Here is a 22,060-nt window from a genome sequence, read left to right on the forward strand (position 1 = left end):
AAAAGCACAATAACCTCGGCACACTATCTCCCCGGCACAATGCGCCACTAAATTAGGGGTCTCGCCTCTAAAGGAGGAAGAAAGGACAGCCTGGGGGGGGGGGGGGTGGAGGGGGGTGGAGTGGAGATTGAGAGCTGCAGCTGGGCCGGGGGGGAAACACAAAATAATCACATTAATTTCCCGCTACATTCAATAGCACAATTTACACTCCTCCCTCTCCCTCCCTCCCTCCCTCTCTCTCTTCCTCCGTCAGTATCATGCTCTTCTGCTCGCAGCGCCCTCTCTCCCACACACACACAGACACACACACACACACACACATATATATAATATACACACACATATGGCCAAATGAACACTCACACGCATGCGTGTGCTTGTACACACACACACACACACATATACAGACACACGCAGATGACTGCATACATACACACACACACACACACACATTTCTGATCTCTGTGTCAACATATTTCTGAAATGTCAGATAAAGGAAATGTTGGGGGGTTGGGGGTGTGGGTGGGAATGGGGGTGGGGGAGGGGGTGGGTGGATGGTACAGTGGGCCGGCGGGAGCAGCTGAACGTGACTCGGTTCCTCTCACGGTTTCTGGTGTTTAGCGTTTCGCGTTCCCGCGTACAGCCGGGCTGCCAGCGAGCTGCTCCGCCCCCCTCTCCCTGCGGGGCGCTACAGAGCCTCCAGGCTGGGACGGACCGCCCGGTCTCCGGCGCCGCCCCCCTCCGGCCGGAGCAGCCCCGGGACACGTACACGCCTCGTACGCCCCCGGCTGCTCTGAACACCGCCCGCTCCAGACACCCTCTGGGCCCTCACTAGCTACCCTGGACACTGCATCATCTAGAATCTAGACACCACGGGGTCCCTACTAGCCACTCTAGACTCCACTAGGTCCTCACACTAGCTGCTCTATACATGCCTGTGTCCTCACTAGCTGCTCTATACATGCCTGTGTCCTCACTAGCTGCTCTATACATGCCTGTGTCCTCACTAGCTGCTCTATACATGCCTGTGTCCTCACTAGCTGCTCTAGACATGCCTAGGTCCTCACTAGCCACTCTAGAAATGCCTAGGTCCTCACTAGCCACTCTAGAAATGCCTAGGTCCTCACTAGCCACTCTAGACATGCCTAGGTTCTCACTAGCCACTCTAGACATACCTAGGTTCTCACTAGCCACTCTAGACATACCTAGGTTCTCACTAGCCACTCTAGACATGCCTAGGTCCTCACTAGCCACTCTAGACATGCCTAGGTCCTCACTAGCCACTCTAGACATGCCTAGGTCCTCACTAGCCCCTCTAGACATGCCTAGGTCCTCACTAGCCACTCTAGTATGCAGAGAATACTTTTCACAATCTGCAAATTATGGCAAATTCTCATTTATATTTTTCAAAACAATCTTTTGCGGTGAAAAAAAACAAAAATCTTTAAAATGTAAAATGACTCACCTGTTTGTGCATTTCAATGTTCAGCCCATAGGACATCTCATAGTACTGTGGACAGAAATGAATAAAATGAGGTAAGAGCATGCACTATAGATATAGTTGCCCCTGACACATTCATGCCCCTACAAATGTTTTTTTTTGTTGTTGTTGAGGAATGTAAAGTCACGGTAAAAATAAGTGGAACATAAATGTTGATTGTGTTCTTGCTCCATGCGCACACATTATACAGTGGAAAACGTAACCTTTTGTGATGCTTTCATGCACTTTTTAAAGTATTATCACAGGCTTGGATGCGGTTTGCAGCTGATTGCATGGCATCGTTCTAGCCTGACCTCCTTTGTGAAACAGATTTTAATCTCAGTGAGAATTTACTTTAATGAAATAAATAAAATTGAGAACCTGCGTCATGGACGGCGGTTTATATATGTATGAGTGTCTCCTGAAAGTGGCCTGTGGGTGTGAGGGAGTGAGAGTGATGGAAGGGTGGTGTTGGCCTCTTATATTACCGGCCTAGATGAGTGCCCCCCCCCCCCCCCCCCCCCCCCCCCCCGACCCCCCCGTCCCCCTCGCCTCCTCCCCTCCCCACAAACACAAACACACATACACATACACATGCACACACACACACACAGACACACATACACATGCACACACACACACACAGACACACAGACACATGCATGCACACACACTCGCACTCACGCACACGCACATGCACACAAGCGTGCGCACACACACACACAGACACATGCACACGAGCATGCGCACACACACACACACACACACAGATAAAAAACACACACACACGCGCACACGCACATACACATGCACGCACACACACGCACGCACACACACGAAAAACACACACAATTGCGCACACACAGACACGCACGCGCACAAACAAAAAAACACGTGCACACACACGTCATGGCTCTGAAACAAACAACCGATTTTAGCATGGCGAGGGGAGGGCCGGTGGGGAACGAGGCCAGGGGCCGAGGCGCGCCTCCCTAAACCAATTACAGCTCCTGAGAGCGGGCGGGCGGGCGGAAAAGCACGCAACCCGATAGCCAATTAGAGCGGAGGAGCCCGGGCCGCCAGGAGCGGCGGCGGTGATGGATGCCCGCGCGATGGCGCTGGGATCAGGCGGGGCTACGCCAGACCAGGGATCAATTAGCCAGGGGCTATCAGACACAGACCGGGCCAGCCACAGTGAGATTTACAGAGGGGGGGGGGTGGAGTGAGGGAGTGGGGGAGACAAACGACGTGAGGACAGGGAAAAGGAGGAGGCACAGATGGAGAAGGGGAGGGGGGGCGATTAGGGGTGCCACAGGTACAGGAACGCCAGGACTATCGGGGCTGGGGGCGGGAGGTGGGTAAGACAGAGCGACAGTCATGATCTATATCACCCTGTGTCAGGAAGTCTAGCCCCCTGGTCTTTAGCATATTCCAGCCGCCCCCTGGTGGACTCGCTCTGAAGCGCATTGTTCCGGAAGACTCCGGAAGGTTCCGGAAGGCTTGCCACACTCACCATGATGTAGTGACGCTGCATCTCCGACTTCTCGCTGGCCAGCTTGTCGCACTCCAGCTTCAAACTGCCGGGAAGACAAGAGCACAACCCCCCCCCCACCGTTAGCCACTCCGAAACACACTGAACGGAAAACACGTCTACACATCGCCCAACCGCCGTGAACTTCAAAATGAGCACCAAGACCAGCCCGGTGTGAATTTTAAAGAACTGCCACACTCAGCACGGTGGAGCGTTTGGCCTTGTGGTTACACACACACACACACACACCCACCCAGCAGAAGGGTGGGAGCGTAGGTTAGGGGTTAGGGAGGTTACAGGTGTGACCCCCCAGGTGTGACCCCCCCCCCCCCTGCTAAGGATCTTATCCTGAAAGGCTTCAGTAAACACACAGCTGTGTAAATGGATTACATGTAAAAGGCAGTGAGCTGTCTAAGTCGCTGTGTTAAGAGGCTGTACACAGGACGTTGGGGGGGGGGGGGGGGGGGGGGGGCTACTAATGCATGGATCGATCAGGCTCTCTTACGTATAACACCAGCACAACCCCACAAAGGCACACGTTGTTATTTATCTTTACTGAGGCAGGAGTCTACACCAAGGAAGCCATTTCTGTTGTGTGTAAAAAAAAAAAAAAAAACCAGCTGATTTGAAATTCATCCCTCAGCCTCAAACCGACTCCACAGCAAAGTAAAGATTCACAGAAATGCCTAGAGTACAGTTCCCAGCCTCTCTCTCCCTTTCTCTTTCTTTCTGTCTGTCTCTCTCTCCCTCTCCCCCCCTCGCTCTCTCTCTCCCCCCTCGCACTCTCTCTTTCTTTCTGTCTGTCTCTCTCTCCCTCTCTTTCTGTCTCTCTCCCCCTCTCCCCCCCCCCTCTCTCTCTCTCTCTCCCTCTCTCCCTCTCCCCCTCTCTCTTGCTCTTTATCTCCCTCGCCTGTAGGCCAGGACTGGAGAACAGAGATCGGTAATGAGGAAAGAATCACTGCTTTCCCAACTGAGGTCATACCGAATAACTGCAGTTATAAATACTCGCATAATGACCTTCGTTGGTCCCAGACCATCTCCCCATGCGCGCTCCATGGGCTCACAGACCAGCTCACAGACCATCTCCCCATGCGCGCTCCATGGGCTCACAGACCGGCTCACAGACCATCTCCCCATGCGCGCTCCATGGGCTCACAGACCATCTCCCCATGCGCGCTCCATGGGCTCACAGACCGGCTCACAGACCATCTCCTCAATGCGCACTCCATGGGCTCACAGACCGGCTCACAGACCATCTCCCAGTGCACGCTCCATGGACTCACATTGAAGTCAGCAAAACATGGATTCATTGCAGGGAGTCCGAAATCAGGCATGTCTTCACCCCTAATACACCGGCTGCCCGAGTTTCTCATCAAGACATCAGAGCACATGCACAGTGTGAGAGATAAGGGAGTTCTCTGCCCCGGGGGGGGGTGGGGGGTTCCAAACTAAACTGAAAGGGAGGGGGAAGTTTTTTGGCAGTACTGGGTTGCTATGATAGAGTGAGGGTAGCCTTTAAAAATACGAAAAAGCAAACGGACCAACTGGCCAACAGAATATAGCACTGTGCCATCACAGATCTTTTATGATTCTATTTTTGAAGGCTGTGGAGGTGCGTGGTTGGGAGCGTACGGATGCATGCACACGCACACACACGTACGCACACACACACACATACATGCACACGCAGGCACACGTACGCGCACACGCTTCCTTATCAGAGCCTGCCACTGATCGCTTTGCCTAATTACTCTCTCACCTCCAGCAGGCATCAGAGTTGCCATGGAAACCACCTCCCTTTCTGACACACTACCTGAGACCAGCCCGGGGGTTGCGGGCCTGTGATTGGCTGCGAGCAGCCCGGAGGCGGTGCGGGCCTCTGATTGGCTACGAGCAGCCCGGGGGCGGTGCGGGCCTGCGATTGGCTACGAGCAGCCCGGGGGCGGTGCGGGCCTGCGATTGGCTACGAGCAGCCCGGGGGCGGTGCGGGCCTGCGATTGGCTGCGAGCAGCCCGGAGGCGGTGCGGGCCTGCGATTGGCTACGAGCAGCCCGGGGGCGGTGCGGGCCTGCGATTGGCTACGAGCAGCCCGGGGGCGGTGCGGGCCTGCGATTGGCTGCGAGCAGCCCGGGGGCGGTGCGGGCCTGCGATTGGCTACGAGCAGCCCGGAGGCGGTGCGGACCTGCGATTGGCTACGAGCAGCCCGGGGGTCCAGGCCTCTGATTGGCTACGAGCAGCCCGGGGGTGCAGAGGGGGACGATTTTCGAATGACACTTTGATGGAGTCTTAGCGCCTCTCCTCCCGCCTCCAAATCGCGCCCGTTGTCATTTTTACGCTGATTTATGTGTTCCCTCGTCTGCTCACGCATTTCAAGTGGAGCGCCTGTTCTGCAGGCTTGGCACCGGGCCCCACAGGGCTGCCTGCAGTGTCGCCTCCCTCAGAAAGCCCAACGCAGCGCTTTGCAGAGGCCTGCCGGCGGAGCTTCCCCAAATATCAACTGATGTCAACAACACAGCGCACGGGACGTGCTCCGAATACCGGAGGCGAGCTTTGATTTTGGGGAGGGGGGCGGGGGGGGGGGGCTTTGTTGCTCTGAGGGGGGTTAAACTGCCGCAATCTCTCCTGGGACAGTTACTACACAGCCTCCTAGCATCTCTGATAGCTACCGCAACCACTGCTGTGAGCTGCATGCTACTACACGTTTAACGATTAAAGCGCTGAAACGAAACGAAACAAAACCACGGCGAGCGTAATGCAGCACTGTGGCACAGGTGGTAATGCGGAATGATGGCTGGGGAATTAGCCTTGTAACTCGGGAGTTTGCGGGTTTGATTCCCAGCTGGTGCTCAACCTGAATCATTTCAGTGAAAAATCCTACCGTATAAATGCTGTATGCTTTACAGTAAAAAGGAGACTGTGCAAGTTGCTCTAGAAAGTCGCTCTGTTCAGAAGCATCCGTATTTAAGGAGAAAAATTAATTAATAAATCACACCTCATATGTCCAATGTTACACTATCACCGGAGAGCTGTCATCGTTTGTTTTATTTTTAAATAAAAAGGTCACATGACCGTTCCTCTCATTTTAATAGCGAGGAGAAGACGGCGGGCGATAACGACGCCTTCCTCACGCGAGAGGAAGAACCGCCATTGCGCCCGGTGTGGACGCCTGAGCGCGGGTACGCCGCGACGTGTAATTACGATCAGACCCCCCCCCCCCATATCAAACCACCACAGCTCACGGCTAGGGCACGGCGTAGCGGCCGTAGTCACGGTAACGGGGAAGTAGAAAGGTTTCCCCTCCCGCCTCCTGCCCCCTCTGCCCCTGCCCCTGCCCCGGCACGGCACAGTTCAGCTCAGCTCGCCGGGCCCGAGGAACAGGCCCCGCTCGTCTCCCTCATAATTGCGTGGTGAATATTTAATACTCCTTCCACTCCGGCGATAATGGAACGGCGAATTACCGCGAGGCCTTCGGCGGCGGCTAAAAATAAGGCGCGCGGCTCTCCGCGTGAAATATTGATGCGCGCGCGAGGATAATACTAATATTTCGTTTTTATTTCCCCGGCGCAGAAACTACGCAGAGCGAGCGGAGGTTTGCCTCGACGGAGAGTTTGGAGAGTCGTTAGGGCGCTAACGCGATTAGCCTACGAGCGGCCGGCCTCTGCCCGCTTCGCGTACAGAGCACAGAGACGGCTGTTCACCTGGACGCTGACCGCCGTTTCTTGTTAACCGTTTTCTTTTTGATTGGGCACTAAAAAAAAATAAAAATGTACTCGGCTTCTGAAAGAAAAAGAAAAGAAAAAAGAAAACTGAAAACTCAAAGTTGATTAGGCTGCGTCAGCTCCTAAATCAAAACCCTGAGAGGGGGGAGAGAGAGGGACCGTGTGGTGTAGTCTTTAGGGTGGCCAAATCCCGTACCGTCATTCCATCCCACCTCCATCTCTGCCTCTGCTTTCCCTCTTTCTAAATGAAGTGGAGAAAACGCAGAGGGAAGGGGGGGTGGTGGGGGGGGGGGGGGGGCTGTCCGCTCTCTCCCCCCTATTAAAAAAACCGCAAGAGAATAATGGCGCCTTTCCCCTGTGAGGTAAGAGGCGTGCGCTAAATGTTTTATAAAGCTCCCATTACCGCCGGGCCTGCGGGCCGGCAGCTTCCGGAAGCCCCTGGGTGTCAGGTCTGTGAGCTCATACCGGACCAGCCCCCCGCGTTTACAGCCCTAAGTAACACACTTCACCCCCTGCCTGCTCCACAAAAACCTCAGGGACACAGAAAACGAGTGCGATAATAAAAATAAAAAAAGAGTAATAAATAAACAATCAGTAATAAATGTGATGCATGGAAATGTCCCGCAAACACTTATCTATCTGAAAAAGATAAAAATGCTAAAGGAAGCCATGCTTCCCAGGGTGCTATTTAAGCATGGATGTTGGCATAGAAACAGCCAACGTTTGGTTAGAGTGCTGCTGTCGACAGTCAGGAGGGAAAGCAGCGGCAGTAACCTCAGTGGGTACAGGGTTCATTCACAATCATACAACAGTTAGTTCCGGTCGAGCAACCTGATTGGACGAGAGGCATTCCACGAGTGCTGATGTCACAGAGGTGCATATTTAATTAGATGAGGTTTTCTTTGGTTTGTTAAATCACCTGTTCCAACGTACGCTCTTTGACTGATATACAGTACAGCAGCACTGGAAGTTTTTACTGTAAGCTATCATTCCGCTTTGTTTATATAGGCTGCTGAAAAAAACGTTAGCTCATGACTGTTTACATGTTGCGTAGCAACATTATTTGTTAATGGAACCCTAAAGGAGCTGTGTTTGTTTGCGGAGCCGAACGAACAACAAAATCATAATCATAAATAGTTTATGGGGCAGTGGAGCTGCAGTATAAAAGCAGTATCGCCCTCGAGGCCGTGCTGTTATGCTGTACATCACCACGGCCTGCGGCCTCGTCCCCACGGCAACCCTGCTGACACACAGTACAACAGCACACCCTCTCGCATGACACTGCTTAACCCTTTCAAGCGCAGGTTTTCTGGAATATTTTTTATTTTTAAAATTCTAAGCCAGTGTTCCAGAACTCCACTGACTTTCAGTCACCGGCAGCGATCGTGAAATCGGAACGTTCAGCGAGGAACATTCTGGCCGCCTAATCCGTGATGTCGCTCCTCAAAGGGCCAATTAAAATCCGCAGAAATGCACGGGGGAGGAAGCGGGCGCAGCTGCGTACGCGCGGCCAGGGGGGAAACGACGGCATCAGCCGCCCGCCTACCTGTGATACTGTGCCTGAAGGAACTGGAACTCGTCCTTGATCCGATCGCAGGAGTCGGAGGTGGTGAATTTCAGCTGCTGGGACGAAGCCTGGGGGAATCAAACAGATGAAAATACTGTCAATCGCAAGACGGGACACAATCAACAGCAGCATCGGGACATGGATGGGCGCAAGGCATCAGGGGCGCCAAATCCCGGTCCAGAAAGTAAAAAGTCCTCCCCGGTGTTTTGTTCGTCACCTGGATTAGCCAATTAGCACAATTCTTCAGCCAGGAGGCAGAGGTAATTAGTGAAATCAGCTGGCTGAGTTTATAAGTTGAAGAAACACCATGACAGAACCTTTAATGGACTTTCCACCTGTGCTAGGCATATAGTATTCAGACTGCTTATAGTGCTGGTATGTTAATGTTAATATGCCAATAACAGATAAAACAGACGAAGTAACTTGCAAGCCATTGCAGTAGTGCTAACCAATCCTGTTCCTGAAAATGTACTGTCCCGTAAGTAATGCTAACATAATGCACCTCATACGACAGCTAGAGATCTGGGTGAGCTGCTAATTAGTAGAATCAGGCGAGCCACATTAAGGTTGAAATGCAGGATGGGAGATCTCCAGGAACAGGGCTGGTCAACACTGTCTTACAGAATGCAAACAATTTTTGAAAAAAAGGGAAGTGTCGCTACGCCCAGATCAGACTCTGTGAAAGGGCCTGGTGTGTGTGACACGAGAGCCGCTCTCTTACAAGAGAAACCCGCGGTGCTGAGGTGACCGGGGGGGGGGGGGGGGGGGGCGCTCCACACGAAAGAACACTGGAGAGAAACATCCATCAAAACACTGACGCTTTTACAGGGACCCTGCTGCTACTGAAGAGCACCGCTCTGCTGCGGCCTGTTATTCTCCTCCCACACACACACACACTTTACACACACACTATACACACTATACACACACTACACACGCGCGCACACACACACAAACGCGCACACACACTATACACACACACACACTATACACACACACACGCACGCACTATACACACACACACACTACACACACACTATACACACACACACACACACTATACACATACACACACACTATACACATACACTATACACACACACACACACAATACACACACGCACACACACACACACTACACACACACACTATACACACACGCACACACACACACTACACACACACACTATACACGCGCACACACACACACACACACTATACACGCACACACACACACACTATACACACACACACGCACACACACCCACTATACACACACATGCGCATGCGCACACTATACACACACACACACACTATACACACACACACACACTATACACACACACGTACACTATACATACACACACACACAACATACACACACTATACGCACAAACACACACACACATGGGCATGCAGGCACATGCACACAAACACACTATACACACACATGCACGCACACACATACACACACATTCACGCACGCATGCAGACAGACAGACAGACATACACACGTTCACACACACACGCGCGCGCACACAAACACACACAGCTACATGTAGTGAGCTGAGCTCTAATGTCTTTCAGAGATAACACAGCTCACGCGGTGATTAAAACGCGGCTCAGGCTGGCCACAGGAAGCAGGGCCCGCGCCAGCTCATTAGAGGAACTCCGGGAGAAGGTAATAGAGAGGAAGTGTTTGGCATCCGGTGCGGGCTACCATTCTGCCGTTTGCCAAACCCCTGGAGCTACCGCCACCGCCACCGCCGCCGCTGCCGCTGCCGCCGCCGCTCCAAACAGTCAGAGGGCCTCTCGTTCCCGTCCGCCGGCGCGCAGAAACGCTTAAAACGCCGTAGGTTCCGGAGACAAACCGCCTCGGGTGGCGCTTCACCAAGACGACGGCCGCTTTTCAAACCGAAACTTGGGCCCCGTCGCTCTCCCCCCGCCCCCCGCCCCCTCCCCCCCTCCCCCCCCCCCCCCCCCCCCAGGGTTTAAGGTGTCACCGCCGCGCTCGAAAATCAAAAAGCACTGAAGGAGAACGTTCAGGCAATGCCCAGGGGGGGCGTGAGCGTCCTCCGCCACAGCAACATCACAAATTACCACGTCACCTACAGAAGATGAAAGGATGTTTACTTCCGTTCCCCCCCCCCCCTTCATTACCTCCACCTTCTAAACTGAAGCTGTCCGCACTGGGGAGTCATTCCACGGGGAATCTCTTAAGTGCACCTTTTTACCAGGCTGAAGTTTGGTACGCGCCGCGCGTGTAATTGGGAGGAAGATTGCAGCGAGTGCGTCAGCGGGGAATATCAGCCGGGGCGGTGTGGAGCAGTGTTCAGGAGGAGGTGTCTGACAGGGGAGGAGGTCTCGGAGAGGAGGAGGAGGAGGTGTCTGACAGGGGAGGAGGTCTCGGGGAGGAGGAGGAGGAGGTGTCTGACAGGGGAGGAGGTCTCGGAGAGGAGGAGGAGGAGGTCTCGGAGAGGAGGAGGAGGAGCTCTGTAGGCTACTGTTAACACCTCCTCGTTCGGAGAGATCAACTGGCTGAGAGGCGCCACTCTGAGAGATTCACATTAACGCCTGGAGACACACACACGCATACAGGCATACGCGCACAGATGCACATACACACACAACCACCTCAGACACACACACACATACACACACATACGCGCACACACACACACACGTACACACACACATACATGCACACATGCACACAAAAACCTCACACACACACACACACACACACGCACACAAAAACCTCACACACACACACGCAAACGCACACATGCACACACACACGCAAACACACACATGCACGTACACACACAAACCTCAGACACACAGGCATACACACACACAAACCGCAAAAACATGCAAACACACACACTCACACACACACACCTCTCAAACACGCAAACACACACCTCCAGACACACACACACACACCTCAGACACACACGCACACACCTCCAGACCCACACACACACACACACCTCAGACACAGCCATAATTCAATTGGGCTCCAGCCCTGTGAGATGTGATTAAGGCTGTAAGAAGCTCGGTGCTCTGGTGCGCTGACTGAGGGCTTCTCCGCGGCCTAAACGAGACTCATCATTACTCGTAAATTACACCCCCTGGAAAAAAAATAATCACAGTTTACAGCCCAAGTCAATTCCTCTTAAAGCCTAATGTCTTCATCCGAAAACGCGGACCGCGAGGACGGAAACGTTCCGGATCCTTCCGCAGGGCTGGGTCTGGGACTGCATGCGGCAGGAAGAGAGCAGGCGGGCGAAATTAGCGCCAAACCCCGCGGCCCCGCATGCGTTAACAACGGGGGCGTAGACCTCAGGCTTCACCACGACAGGACGCCATTTTGGCTCTTGAAGCAACGGTTCAATATTTCGGCGACACTGCAAATTTTTCTACTATACGATCCGAATTAGTGAGAAACGGTTGATGTATATGATCCGGCTAACACAATCCTGCCGCAATTTAAGAAACGACAGCATTTGGCATTTATATCAATATTCCCTTACATTTGCATGCATTGACCACGCGCTCTTACTCAGAGGGAAACCTTTTAAATATGTGCTCAAAACGTTAGCATGTCTGACCTCCATCTTGTTTACACTGCGTAGATCTGTAAAGCACACGGTCATGTTCTCTTCCGAACGTGACCTTCCTTCACGCAGACGGCAGAGCCGGACGTAGCGTAGCGTAGCATCGCGGTTGGGGAGCCGACCGTCTTAACTCTGAGGTCACGGGCTGGCCTCCCAGGTGTGCTGCCGCTGCCGTGCCCTGGAGCGAGATGCTCAACCTGGCCGGCTTCAGGTGGACGCCCAGCCGTGGAAGCGGGCCGCGTTTAAAGTGCGTAAAACTGTGCAAGACGCTTTTTTGGCTAAGAGCGTGCGCTGAATGCCAATGGTGTTTTTTTCCCCGTTTCTCCAAACTTTGCAGCGCTCAGACTTGCGAAGGCCAGCTCGCTACTTTAAAAGCCCGCGCTCCCGACGCCATTCTTGCCGCTTCCCAGAAGCCACCGGCGCCGCACGGCGCCAAGAAAACGGCGAGGAACAAAAAAACCTCGATCTGTCATCGGTCCTGAACAAACAGTCAACGCGTCCGGGTTCTGAGGCGGCTGGAACTCGCAAACGAGCGTCACTGTCTCAGCGGCGCGCGTCAGAAAAGAGCGGGAAAAAAAACCCGGATGGATCGAGCGGCTTGAGAGCGGCGGTCGAAACGCCCCTGACGCAGGAGCGGAGGAGATGAACGACTCTTTTACGGCTCCGGGTGATCGGCGAGGAGCAGGTGCAACGGCGTTTTTCCGGAAGGGAAACTAATCCCGCTCAACGCATCGTTACCTTCTCCGAACATCACAGGCCTCTACGGGAATCCCCGTCCAATCAAGAGCCGCCGGACGCCAAAATCCAAACCTAACGACCGCGAAGCGATATCATCATCCATCCAGGACAACACATTACAATACGATCCCACCGCCCAACCAGTCAAAATGGCGTCATGTCAGAAGTCCTTACTTTACAGATTTAGTGGAAAATATGCCCAACGTCCTTATTTTACAGATTCAGTAAATAATATGCCAGAAGTGCTTATTTTATGGATTCAGTTAAAAAATATGGCAAAAATCCTTGTTTTACAGATTCAGTGAATAATGTCAAGAGTCCTTATTTTACAAATTCAGTAAATAATACGCCAGAAGTCCTTATTTTACAGATTTAGTGGAAAATATGGCACAAATCCTTGTTTTACGGATTCAGTGAATAACGTCAAAAGTCCTTAGTTTATGGGTTCAGTAAATAATATGCCAAAAGTCCTTATTTTACGGATACAGTTAAAAATATGCCAGAAGTCGTTATTTTACAGGTTAAGGGGAAGGTGCGTCTAAATGAACAGCAGTCCACAGGCTGGGAGGGCTCCGGTCCTCGATGCTGGGGGGTGGAGCTGAACTGCAGACAGGAACACTAATCCTGTTCTGGGCGGGAGGCAGAATTTGATTATTACCTCCATGGGCCGACCACAGCTTAGCCCTGACTTCAGCCTGCAAGCATAAGGCTGAGCGCCCCCATCATAAGGCCCGCTTCCCACAGACACACACACACACACACGCGCACACATATACACACCAAACATTTACACACAGATACACACACGCACACACATATACACACACATACACACCAAACATTTACACACAGATACACACACGCACACACATATACACACACATACACACCAAACATTTACACACAGACACACACACGCACACACACACTCACCACTCATACACACACACACACTCACCACTCATACACACACGCGCACAAGCACACACACACACACACACACACACACCAAACATTTACACACAGACACACACGCGCACACACACACCAAACATTTACACACACAAACACACACACAAACGCGCGCGCACACACAAACACCTACAAACACATGCACATGTACATATACACACACATGCACGCACGCACAGGCACAGACACACACACACAGGAACACAGAGACTGATGGGCAGGTTAGCAGTTAATAAGTCCTAACGGGAATGGGGGGGGGGTGTGGGGGGGGGCAGCTACGCAGTCATGACCGAGATTAAAAAGCGTGCTGCGGAGGTGATTGTGCGAATGACTGATGGGAGTGTTGTTAAAAACAGGGCGATTTCTCACCAGGGGCTTTAAAAAAAATAAAAAAACGAGGGAGATGATTATTTCTCCATCTAAAAACAAACGACTGAGGCGAGCCGAGAACAGGAGGCGGAAAGGGCCCCGCCGGCGGGAGGGCGGGACGCCGTCAGCGTTTTAACGGGGATAAAGAGGGCCACTCGAGGGGGGGGGGCGGGCAGGGCGGGCGGGCAGGGGGAGCTAAAATGGCTGCTCTAATGAGCCTGGTTCTGGTTCTGGTTCTGGTTCAGACGGATTCACACGGCTGTGCTATGGGCCCGGCTCGGCGAAGGACGGGTTCTGCTGCGCGGTCTGCGCGGCCACGGCAACGGGTCTCAGGACGGCCCTGGGGCTGGGGAATCAGCACTCGCCCCCCACCCCAAAACGACCCCCCCACGGTGAGCCGCTCGGTTCCACACCAGCGCTTTGCTCTGAGGCACTGCCGCAAACACACTGCAGCTCCTGAATACTGATGCAGCTCACGCCCCCACAAACTCACACACTTACCACTCATACACACACACTCACCCACTCACACACTCACAGACACACACACTCACAGACACACACACGCACACCACACACACACACCACTCATACAAACACTCACCACTCATACACACACACACACCACTCATACACACACACACAAACACGCACACCACTCATACACACACACACACACTCACCACTCATACACACACACACACACACACATATTCACCACTCACACACACACACGCATGCCCCCACTCACAACACACACACACACACTCTCACCCACCACTCATACACACACACGCGCTCACACACGCACATGCATGGACGCACGCACGCACACACACACACACACCACCCATCATACACGTGAACACACGTGCACAGACGCACACACACACAATCTCTCCACAGTCAGATCTGCATGCACACATATGGCAGGCACATCAAAGGCTCACACACACACGCACACACATGCACTCGCTCGCTCACACACACACACACTCACTCAGACACACACACTCACTCCACATGCTCAGATCTGCATGCACACATATGGCATGAAGGCACATCAAAGGACGCTCAGACAAACTCCGCCAACACAGATCACACACTGTGCTGCACGAGTCAACACACACACACACACACACACACAGACAACACAGAAAAGAGGGGACATTTTCCCTGCCCAAAAACAGCAGGAGGGGACACTACAGCATGTTCAGTACAAGCAATTTTACCCCCCACCACCACCACCACAAAAACCCCAGGTTCACTTGACTTGCTCGACAATGTAACACCTCAATAAGATTCACTTCATGTAATACTTCAATAAGAATATGCTTCATTATAACATAATATTATTATTTATCATTCTTAATTATATGCTTAAATTTACACAATAATGTTGTGTGGCACGAAGCTTGAAACTTTAGAGGATCCTGCTCAATCCAGCTGAGACAGCAACCCCCTCAACCCCAAAACCAATTTGGTGAAGGGTGCAAAGAGCCAAATAACAGGCGTGATTACGCGGGAAGTAAAATATTTCATTTAATGGGAACGTTCAGGCAAAATGGACTGAGCGCTGTTCTTGCTGTATGTAACACTTAGGCCACTACGGAGTTCTGTTTCGTAAGGCTGCAGTTTTGTCAGCAGCGGAGGACAAGAGCGAAATGTGCAGTAATGCGTTTTCTGTAATTCTGTAATCACGGACTTGGTCCTCGAAAAAAAAAAGGAACGAAGAATTGGGCCCTGGAATACCCGCTTTCAAGTGGAACAGGGTCAGTCTGAGACGAAAATGGAAAACAATTTTCTTTTCCCTCCAAAAAAAAAAAAAAAAAAAAAAAAAAAACCGCGAAATGAAAGGACTCGAACGGGATGGGGTCCCTCGGATGTTTTGTCCGGAAAAACGAGGTACCAAACATTTCCGCACACTCGCTGACGAAAGTAACGAACCGTACCGACCCCGCGCAACGAAGCATTTTACAAAACGAAAAACGCTCCCCTTACGCTCTCTCACAGCTCCATGTACGTGATAAAAGCTTAATCTAAAAACACGGAGCATTATGGGTATTATTCAGTTCATAAAATGATACAAAATGGCCACAACCAAGCTGGGAATTACAAGAAATACATCCGCAGCCAGATAGCCGTTCACCGTGTAAAACACCTCTAACCCGGTTATGTTCTTACGAACGAACGCTTGCCAAGCGGTTCTGAAACTAAAGTTGAGTGTTAACACGGGCGCTCGTGCTCTTCGATTTGAATTCCCACTCCAGCTACAACTGATCTCAGCCTAAGGCTGGTTAACAAAAGGAACAAATGAAACGGAACAGCTGCTTTTAAAATAACGGCCTGAAAAAGCATCTGTTTCCTGCTGTGTGGCAGCATGTGGAGGGAAAAAAAAAGAAGAAAACCTTATTATAATTCTCATTTTAACTGTTAAGGCTGTACTTTTTTACAGAAATGAATCTCCATGAGATTTGAAGCACAAATTCAGGGCACTCACTGAAAAATGGTCATCAGCTCAGTTTTTATTACTTTAATTTCTCGTAAATGCATTTATTCCAATTTTATGATAATTCAATGTTTTCTGGAGAAACAAATTATCTGTGACCCCTCGGGAAGGCGGTTAGCTGGCTGTTCCAAGCACAAAGAAAACCGAGAACCTTTAAATGGTCTGATTTATAAAGGGTTTTATTTCTCATCCCAGGCACTTGTAAACAAACACCCCGTTTATTGTGTTTTTTTTGTTATCCACAAAGTTCATACAATTTACAGAACAAAGGGTGAAAATCTAAACAAAATGGGGGGGGGGGGGGGGGGGGGGGGGCAGGGAACTAAATCTAAACAAAATGAACAAAATGGGGGGAGGGCTAAAAACTCTGAATTTACCGTTTTCCATACAAACCCTACAAGACTCAAGTGGTCTTACAACTGTTTACTTTGTCTTTTCCAAAATGGAAGCGAAAACCAGACATCCAGGCACACCCACTCGCCCAATTATGCAGGATTTAAACCCACACAAAAAAATACTACTAATACACATCTCTTCAGCCTTCTAACACCATTAATAACCAAACAACAAATGCAATCTGCATTGTGTACTGTGAGGTCATGATATATATCACACATGGCAGTATCACCATAGTTACGATATGGGGCCCAGCTTGTCCCCGTTATCGTCATTAACGCGCCTCACTGCCGATTATGCGGGGACACGATCGACACTGTAACCCGTTAGAGCACAAGAGCACAAGTCCCACTGTGGCTCCAGACCAGGGGTGGGCAATATATTTCACCAGGACTGGATCACCTGTCAGTCAGCCCAAAGGGGAGGGGCTTCCTCAAATAGGGACTGAACCACCTTGTCAGTCAGCCAAGGCAGAGGGGCTTCCTCTGCCTTCTTTCTCTTTTCTTTTTTGTAATGTTTGATACATCATGTTTTAAATATGAATTGCTTTTCAGTAAATATTAATCGCTCTTCAGGCAACTACCTCAGAGCGTCGTACTAAGCAAAATACGATTAATTTTTTTAAACTGAAAACAAGCGGCACTGAAGACACACAAGAAAATTCTATTTGTAATACCAACTTGTTACGTTCATAAATCAGTCTGTCTCTTGCCATTCAAAAACACTTAAATACATAATAAGTCCTAATCCCTATCCCTTTGAGGGAGTAACCTTTTAAGCTAAAACGTCTACGTATAATTTGTAAAAAAAAAAATAAAATAAAATAAAAAAATAAAAACTTCAGGTAATGCAAGACCCGTTTAGCGGCGGTGGTTAGCCTTCTGCTCTCTCTCCATTAATAGCCCTGCGGTGAGAACGAAGGCTAGCTCCACCGACCGTTTTTGAAAAACAAAACGTTTCACTTTCCTCCAGAATGAAAACGGTGCAAGAAAAGGTTAACTTCGTAAGTGCGCTAGCATTTCCTTTCACGCGTGCGCGACCGCGCACACACGCATAACGCCCAGCAGCTTCATTAGCCCTGGGAGAGGGACACGGCCCGCCAGGAAGTCACCGAGAGATGCTAAGTGTGTCTGCAGTTTGTTTCTCATTCACCCCGACTCCAGCTCTCCCACATTCTGCCTTCCTGTTCCATGGGCTAACGCTCTCTGTGTTTCTCTCTCTCTGTACTCCTGGATTCGTACGGTTTGTATTAATGAGACCATGTCTCTGGACACTCTGCTAATCTGCACGCGTTTCAGAGCTAAGAGGAGACGATGTGTGTGTGGGAGTGTGTGGGGAGTGTGTGCGTGTCTGCATGCGTGTGGTGAGTGTGTGTGCACATGCGTGTGGTGTGCGGGGTGAGTGTGTGTGCGCATGCGGAGTGTGTGTGCGCGCGTGCGGTGTGTACGCAGTGACTGCGAGCGCATGTGTGTGTGTGTGTGTGCGTGGTGTGTGTGTGTGTTTGCGTGTGTGTAAGGAGTGTGTGCGTGCGGTGTGTGCGCAGTGACTGCGAGCGCATGTGTGTGCGCAGTGACTGCGAGTGCATGCATGTGTGTGTGCGCGTGTGTGGTGTGTGTGTGTAAGGAGTGTGTGCGTGCTGAAGAACAGCGGGAGTTCCTGGCAGTTCTTTGGCCTCCCACCGTCAGAAATCAATTTGAGCGACCCGCTACAAAAATCAATATCACCTGTGACCTGCGAGAGCCCCCCCCTCCCCCCTCCCCCCCGGGGGGGCGGCGGCTTACAGAGCAGACTGATTGTCATGCAAATGAGCAGCCGTGCCCTTAATGACACAGACATCTGCTGTGCTCTGCGTGTCAACACCGCCATTCAATTTGTTCCCTCGGAAACAAAAAAAAAGAGGATAAGACCCAGGAGGCTGCGGATGTGTGTGTGTGTGCGGGTGTGACTGTGTGTGTGTCTGTCTGCGTGTGTGTGCGTGACTATGTGTTCATCTGCGTGTGCACGTGTGTGTGACTGTGTGTGTGTGTAACTGTCTATGTATGCGTGTGTCTGTGTGTGTGTGAGTGGCTTTGTGTGCACGTGTGGCTGTGTGTGTGTGTGTGTGTGTGTGTGTGTGTGAGTGCGTCTGGCTGTGTGTGTGCGTCTGGCTGTGTGTGTGCGTGTGTCTGTTTGCATGTGACTGCCTGTGTGTGCGTGTCTGTTTGCATGTGACTGCCTGTGTGTGTGTGTGCGCGTGTGGCTGTGTGTGTGTGTGTGTGTGTGTGCGTGTCTGTTTGAATGTGACTGCGTGTGGCTGTGTGTGTGTGTGTGTCTTCACAGACAGTGATAAAGTGTGTCTGTGTGTATCATTATTACTGAATCCGGGCGCGTGACAGCTCGGCGATTAGAATGAAATGTGAATGTGTGCATCATTATTATGGCAATGCAGCGCGGCGGTGGGAAGGGGGGAAAAATGGCAGGCCGAGGACAGACAGTATCTTTGTAATTGTGTGCGTGCGTGTGTGTGCGTGTGTGTGTGTGTGTGTGTGCGCGTGTGTGTGCGTGTGTGTGCGCGTGTGTAGGCAGAGAAAAGACAATGCTCAATGTATGCACCTCAACAAAGAAAAGCATTGGAGTGCTCTGAATACAACCGTGTGTGTGTGTATACATATATATATGTATGAGTGTTTGTGTGTGAGAGGGGAAAAGATTGTGTGTGTGTGTGTGTGCATGCAGGCATTTATACAGAAAAGGCAACGCTCAATATATGCATCTCAACATACAAGAAATGCACTGGATCACCTTGAATACAAATGTGTGTATGCATGTGCTTGAGTGTGTTTGTGCGTGAGAGAGAGTGTGTGCATGTGTATATACGTGTTCGAGTGTAGCTGTTTGTGTGTGTTGATGTGTGTATGAGAGTGCGTGTGTGTGTGTGTGTGTGTATGTATGTGGTGTGCTTGTGTGCGTGCGTGTGTGCGCGCGTGCTCTGGTGTGTGCGTGTGTGTATGTATGTGGTGTGTTTGTGTGCGTGTGTGCGCGCGTGCTCTGGTGTGTGTATGTATGTGGTGTGTGTGCGTGTGTGTGTGCGCGCGTGCTCTAGTGTGTGCGTGTGTGTATGCATGTGGGGTGTGTGCGTGTGTGCATGCATGCGTGCGTGTATGAGGAAGGAAGAGAGGGAGAGGGGAGGGAGGGAGGGTGAGTTTGTTTAGTGGGAGAGGCTAGGGACCGGGGGGATTAACCTTTCCCCAGCTGGGGGCTTTTCAACAAAGGCTGGGGGCTGTGCTGTTAATTCAAGTGGGCTTAATAATGCCTCCACACCCCCTGCCCCCCCCCCCCCCCCCTCACTCCCCCCCACCCGACCACCACTACATCGCACCCGGGAGGAAGTGCAGAATAGAGACAGGCAAGCACAGTGTGTGTGGCCTGGTGCCAGGGGGAAAAAAAAAAAAAAAAAAAAAGACACAAAACACAGTGCTCGATGCTCCCCCAGCCCCCCCGCCCTCTCCTGCCCCCCATGCCCCAACCCCCTCGCCCTCTCCTGCCCCCACCCCCACCAAAATATAATTCCAAATGATTCCAAACGCGCTCACAGATATGTGCGACTCCAAACGTTCTGATTCGTTATGCGTGGGGATCCCCGTTTTACGGTGGATTTGGGATTCTTCTAACCGACACCTCAAAAGCCATGGCTTCAGAGAGGAGCAGGGAGGAGATGGGGGTTTGGTAATGGGGGGGTCATGTCATAAGAGGCAGCCTTACACGTGTGTGTGTGTGTGTGTGTGTGTGTGTCTGGCGGTCAGGCTCATCAATCTAAAGAGAATAAATCAAACAGCCTGAACTAGGGACCAGGACAAGAGCGTATGATCAAAGCACAAAGACGCTAAACTGGTTGTGCAAATACAGGTCATGATGAGGTCAAAGTTCAAATGCAAACTCCTTTAGTTCATACACCTGAAAGGGAGCAAATCACATGAGATCCCAATTATGGGTGCACGTCATTCCAGTAGATTCCAGCAGACCGAGTGGCTGACTGATCCTTACCCAGGGTCATCCTGCCTGTCACACTGACATGCACACATTGTCACTGCGTTTTTTTTGACGGGGGTTTTTCCGCTGTAGAAATTCGACGGGAGCCGAATGGGTGCAGACGGAACCCCGGAGTCTCGGGACAGACTGAGCCGCGGTAACAGGAGTGGGACCGAGGGGTCCGGCGGGGACGTTTCGCGGTAATGCGATCACCCTGATCCGCCCCGGGCTTTACCGAGATTACCGAGTTTCATCCGCAAACCCAGTTAAGAGAGGGGAAGGAGTCGACTCAGCCCGGCTGTGCAGCCGCACTACGACGAACCGAAGTGGTGATGAAATGAAGGTCATCGCCACTCCAGGTGGCAAAACGGTGAACGTTAATAAGGCGTTTACCCACAAATATTTAAATAAAGACCGGCCAGGGCCAATAAACGACGGCTTTGAACCGACGAGACCGTGGAGAAACGAATTTCTTCAGGCACATAAACTGCCAGACCCCCCCCCCCCCAATCTCTCACGCTCATGTCTTTGACTTCCTCCTCTTTCCAAATGCCCCTGTACAACCTGTCTTCCCTGCAGATGACAGATTGTTCTGGAAGGGGGGGGGGGGGGGGGGGGGGGTTGAAAAAAAAAGACCAGCTTACACTTACAGGGTCGAGCGATCTAGCGTGGCTGGGGGAAAAGCGTGGCGTTAAATCCATAATCCCCCGCCACCCCCTGCCCCCCACCCCTGCTTAATCCCGTGTGCGGGCGGGTCTTATTACTCCAATAAAGTGGCATAAGGGAATTTAATTGGATTAGAGCACAGCAGGGGCGGGACCCCACAGAGGCCCGCCCCCTGCTCAGGGGCGTACTGAAGCGTACCTGAACAGCAGTGGGTGAGCCTCCTCCATCTTAGCTCCGCCCAACCCCCACAAAAACCCCACACCTGAATGAGAGTGTGAGTGTAAAGGGGCGGGGCTCCGGGAGGGGAGGGGAGGGGAGGGGGGGGTGGTCCGATTCCATTTCAATTCAGGAAAGGAACCGAAATTCTACTCGCAAATCGAAGAAGAAAAAAAAAAGGCCACAATTTTCTATGAGGATTATTTTTATATATATATATTTTTTTTTTTTTAAATGAATAAGTTGAATTTCAATTTATTTTCCTGAATT

At 51.5% G+C, this 22,060-nt stretch overlaps 1 protein-coding gene across 4 annotated transcripts in view; it reads right to left on the minus strand.

Annotated features, from left to right (window-relative positions):
- LOC118226098 (TLE family member 5-like) overlaps positions 1-22,060 on the minus strand; it is a 31,078-nt gene that overhangs the window by 3,572 nt on the left and 5,446 nt on the right. For all 4 annotated transcript variants that reach the window (XM_035415407.1, XM_035415405.1, XM_035415409.1 and 1 more), the window contains exons 2-4: positions 8,276-8,364; positions 2,994-3,057; positions 1,466-1,510 (exon numbers count right to left, since the gene is read on the minus strand). In XM_035415407.1, coding sequence (XP_035271298.1) covers positions 1,466-1,510; positions 2,994-3,057; positions 8,276-8,364 — 198 coding nt within the window. The remainder of the gene's footprint in view (positions 1-1,465; positions 1,511-2,993; positions 3,058-8,275; positions 8,365-22,060) is intronic.

This window comes from Anguilla anguilla, chromosome 4 (assembly GCF_013347855.1).
Source record: "Anguilla anguilla isolate fAngAng1 chromosome 4, fAngAng1.pri, whole genome shotgun sequence".
Classification (NCBI taxonomy): Eukaryota; Metazoa; Chordata; class Actinopteri; order Anguilliformes; family Anguillidae; genus Anguilla; species Anguilla anguilla.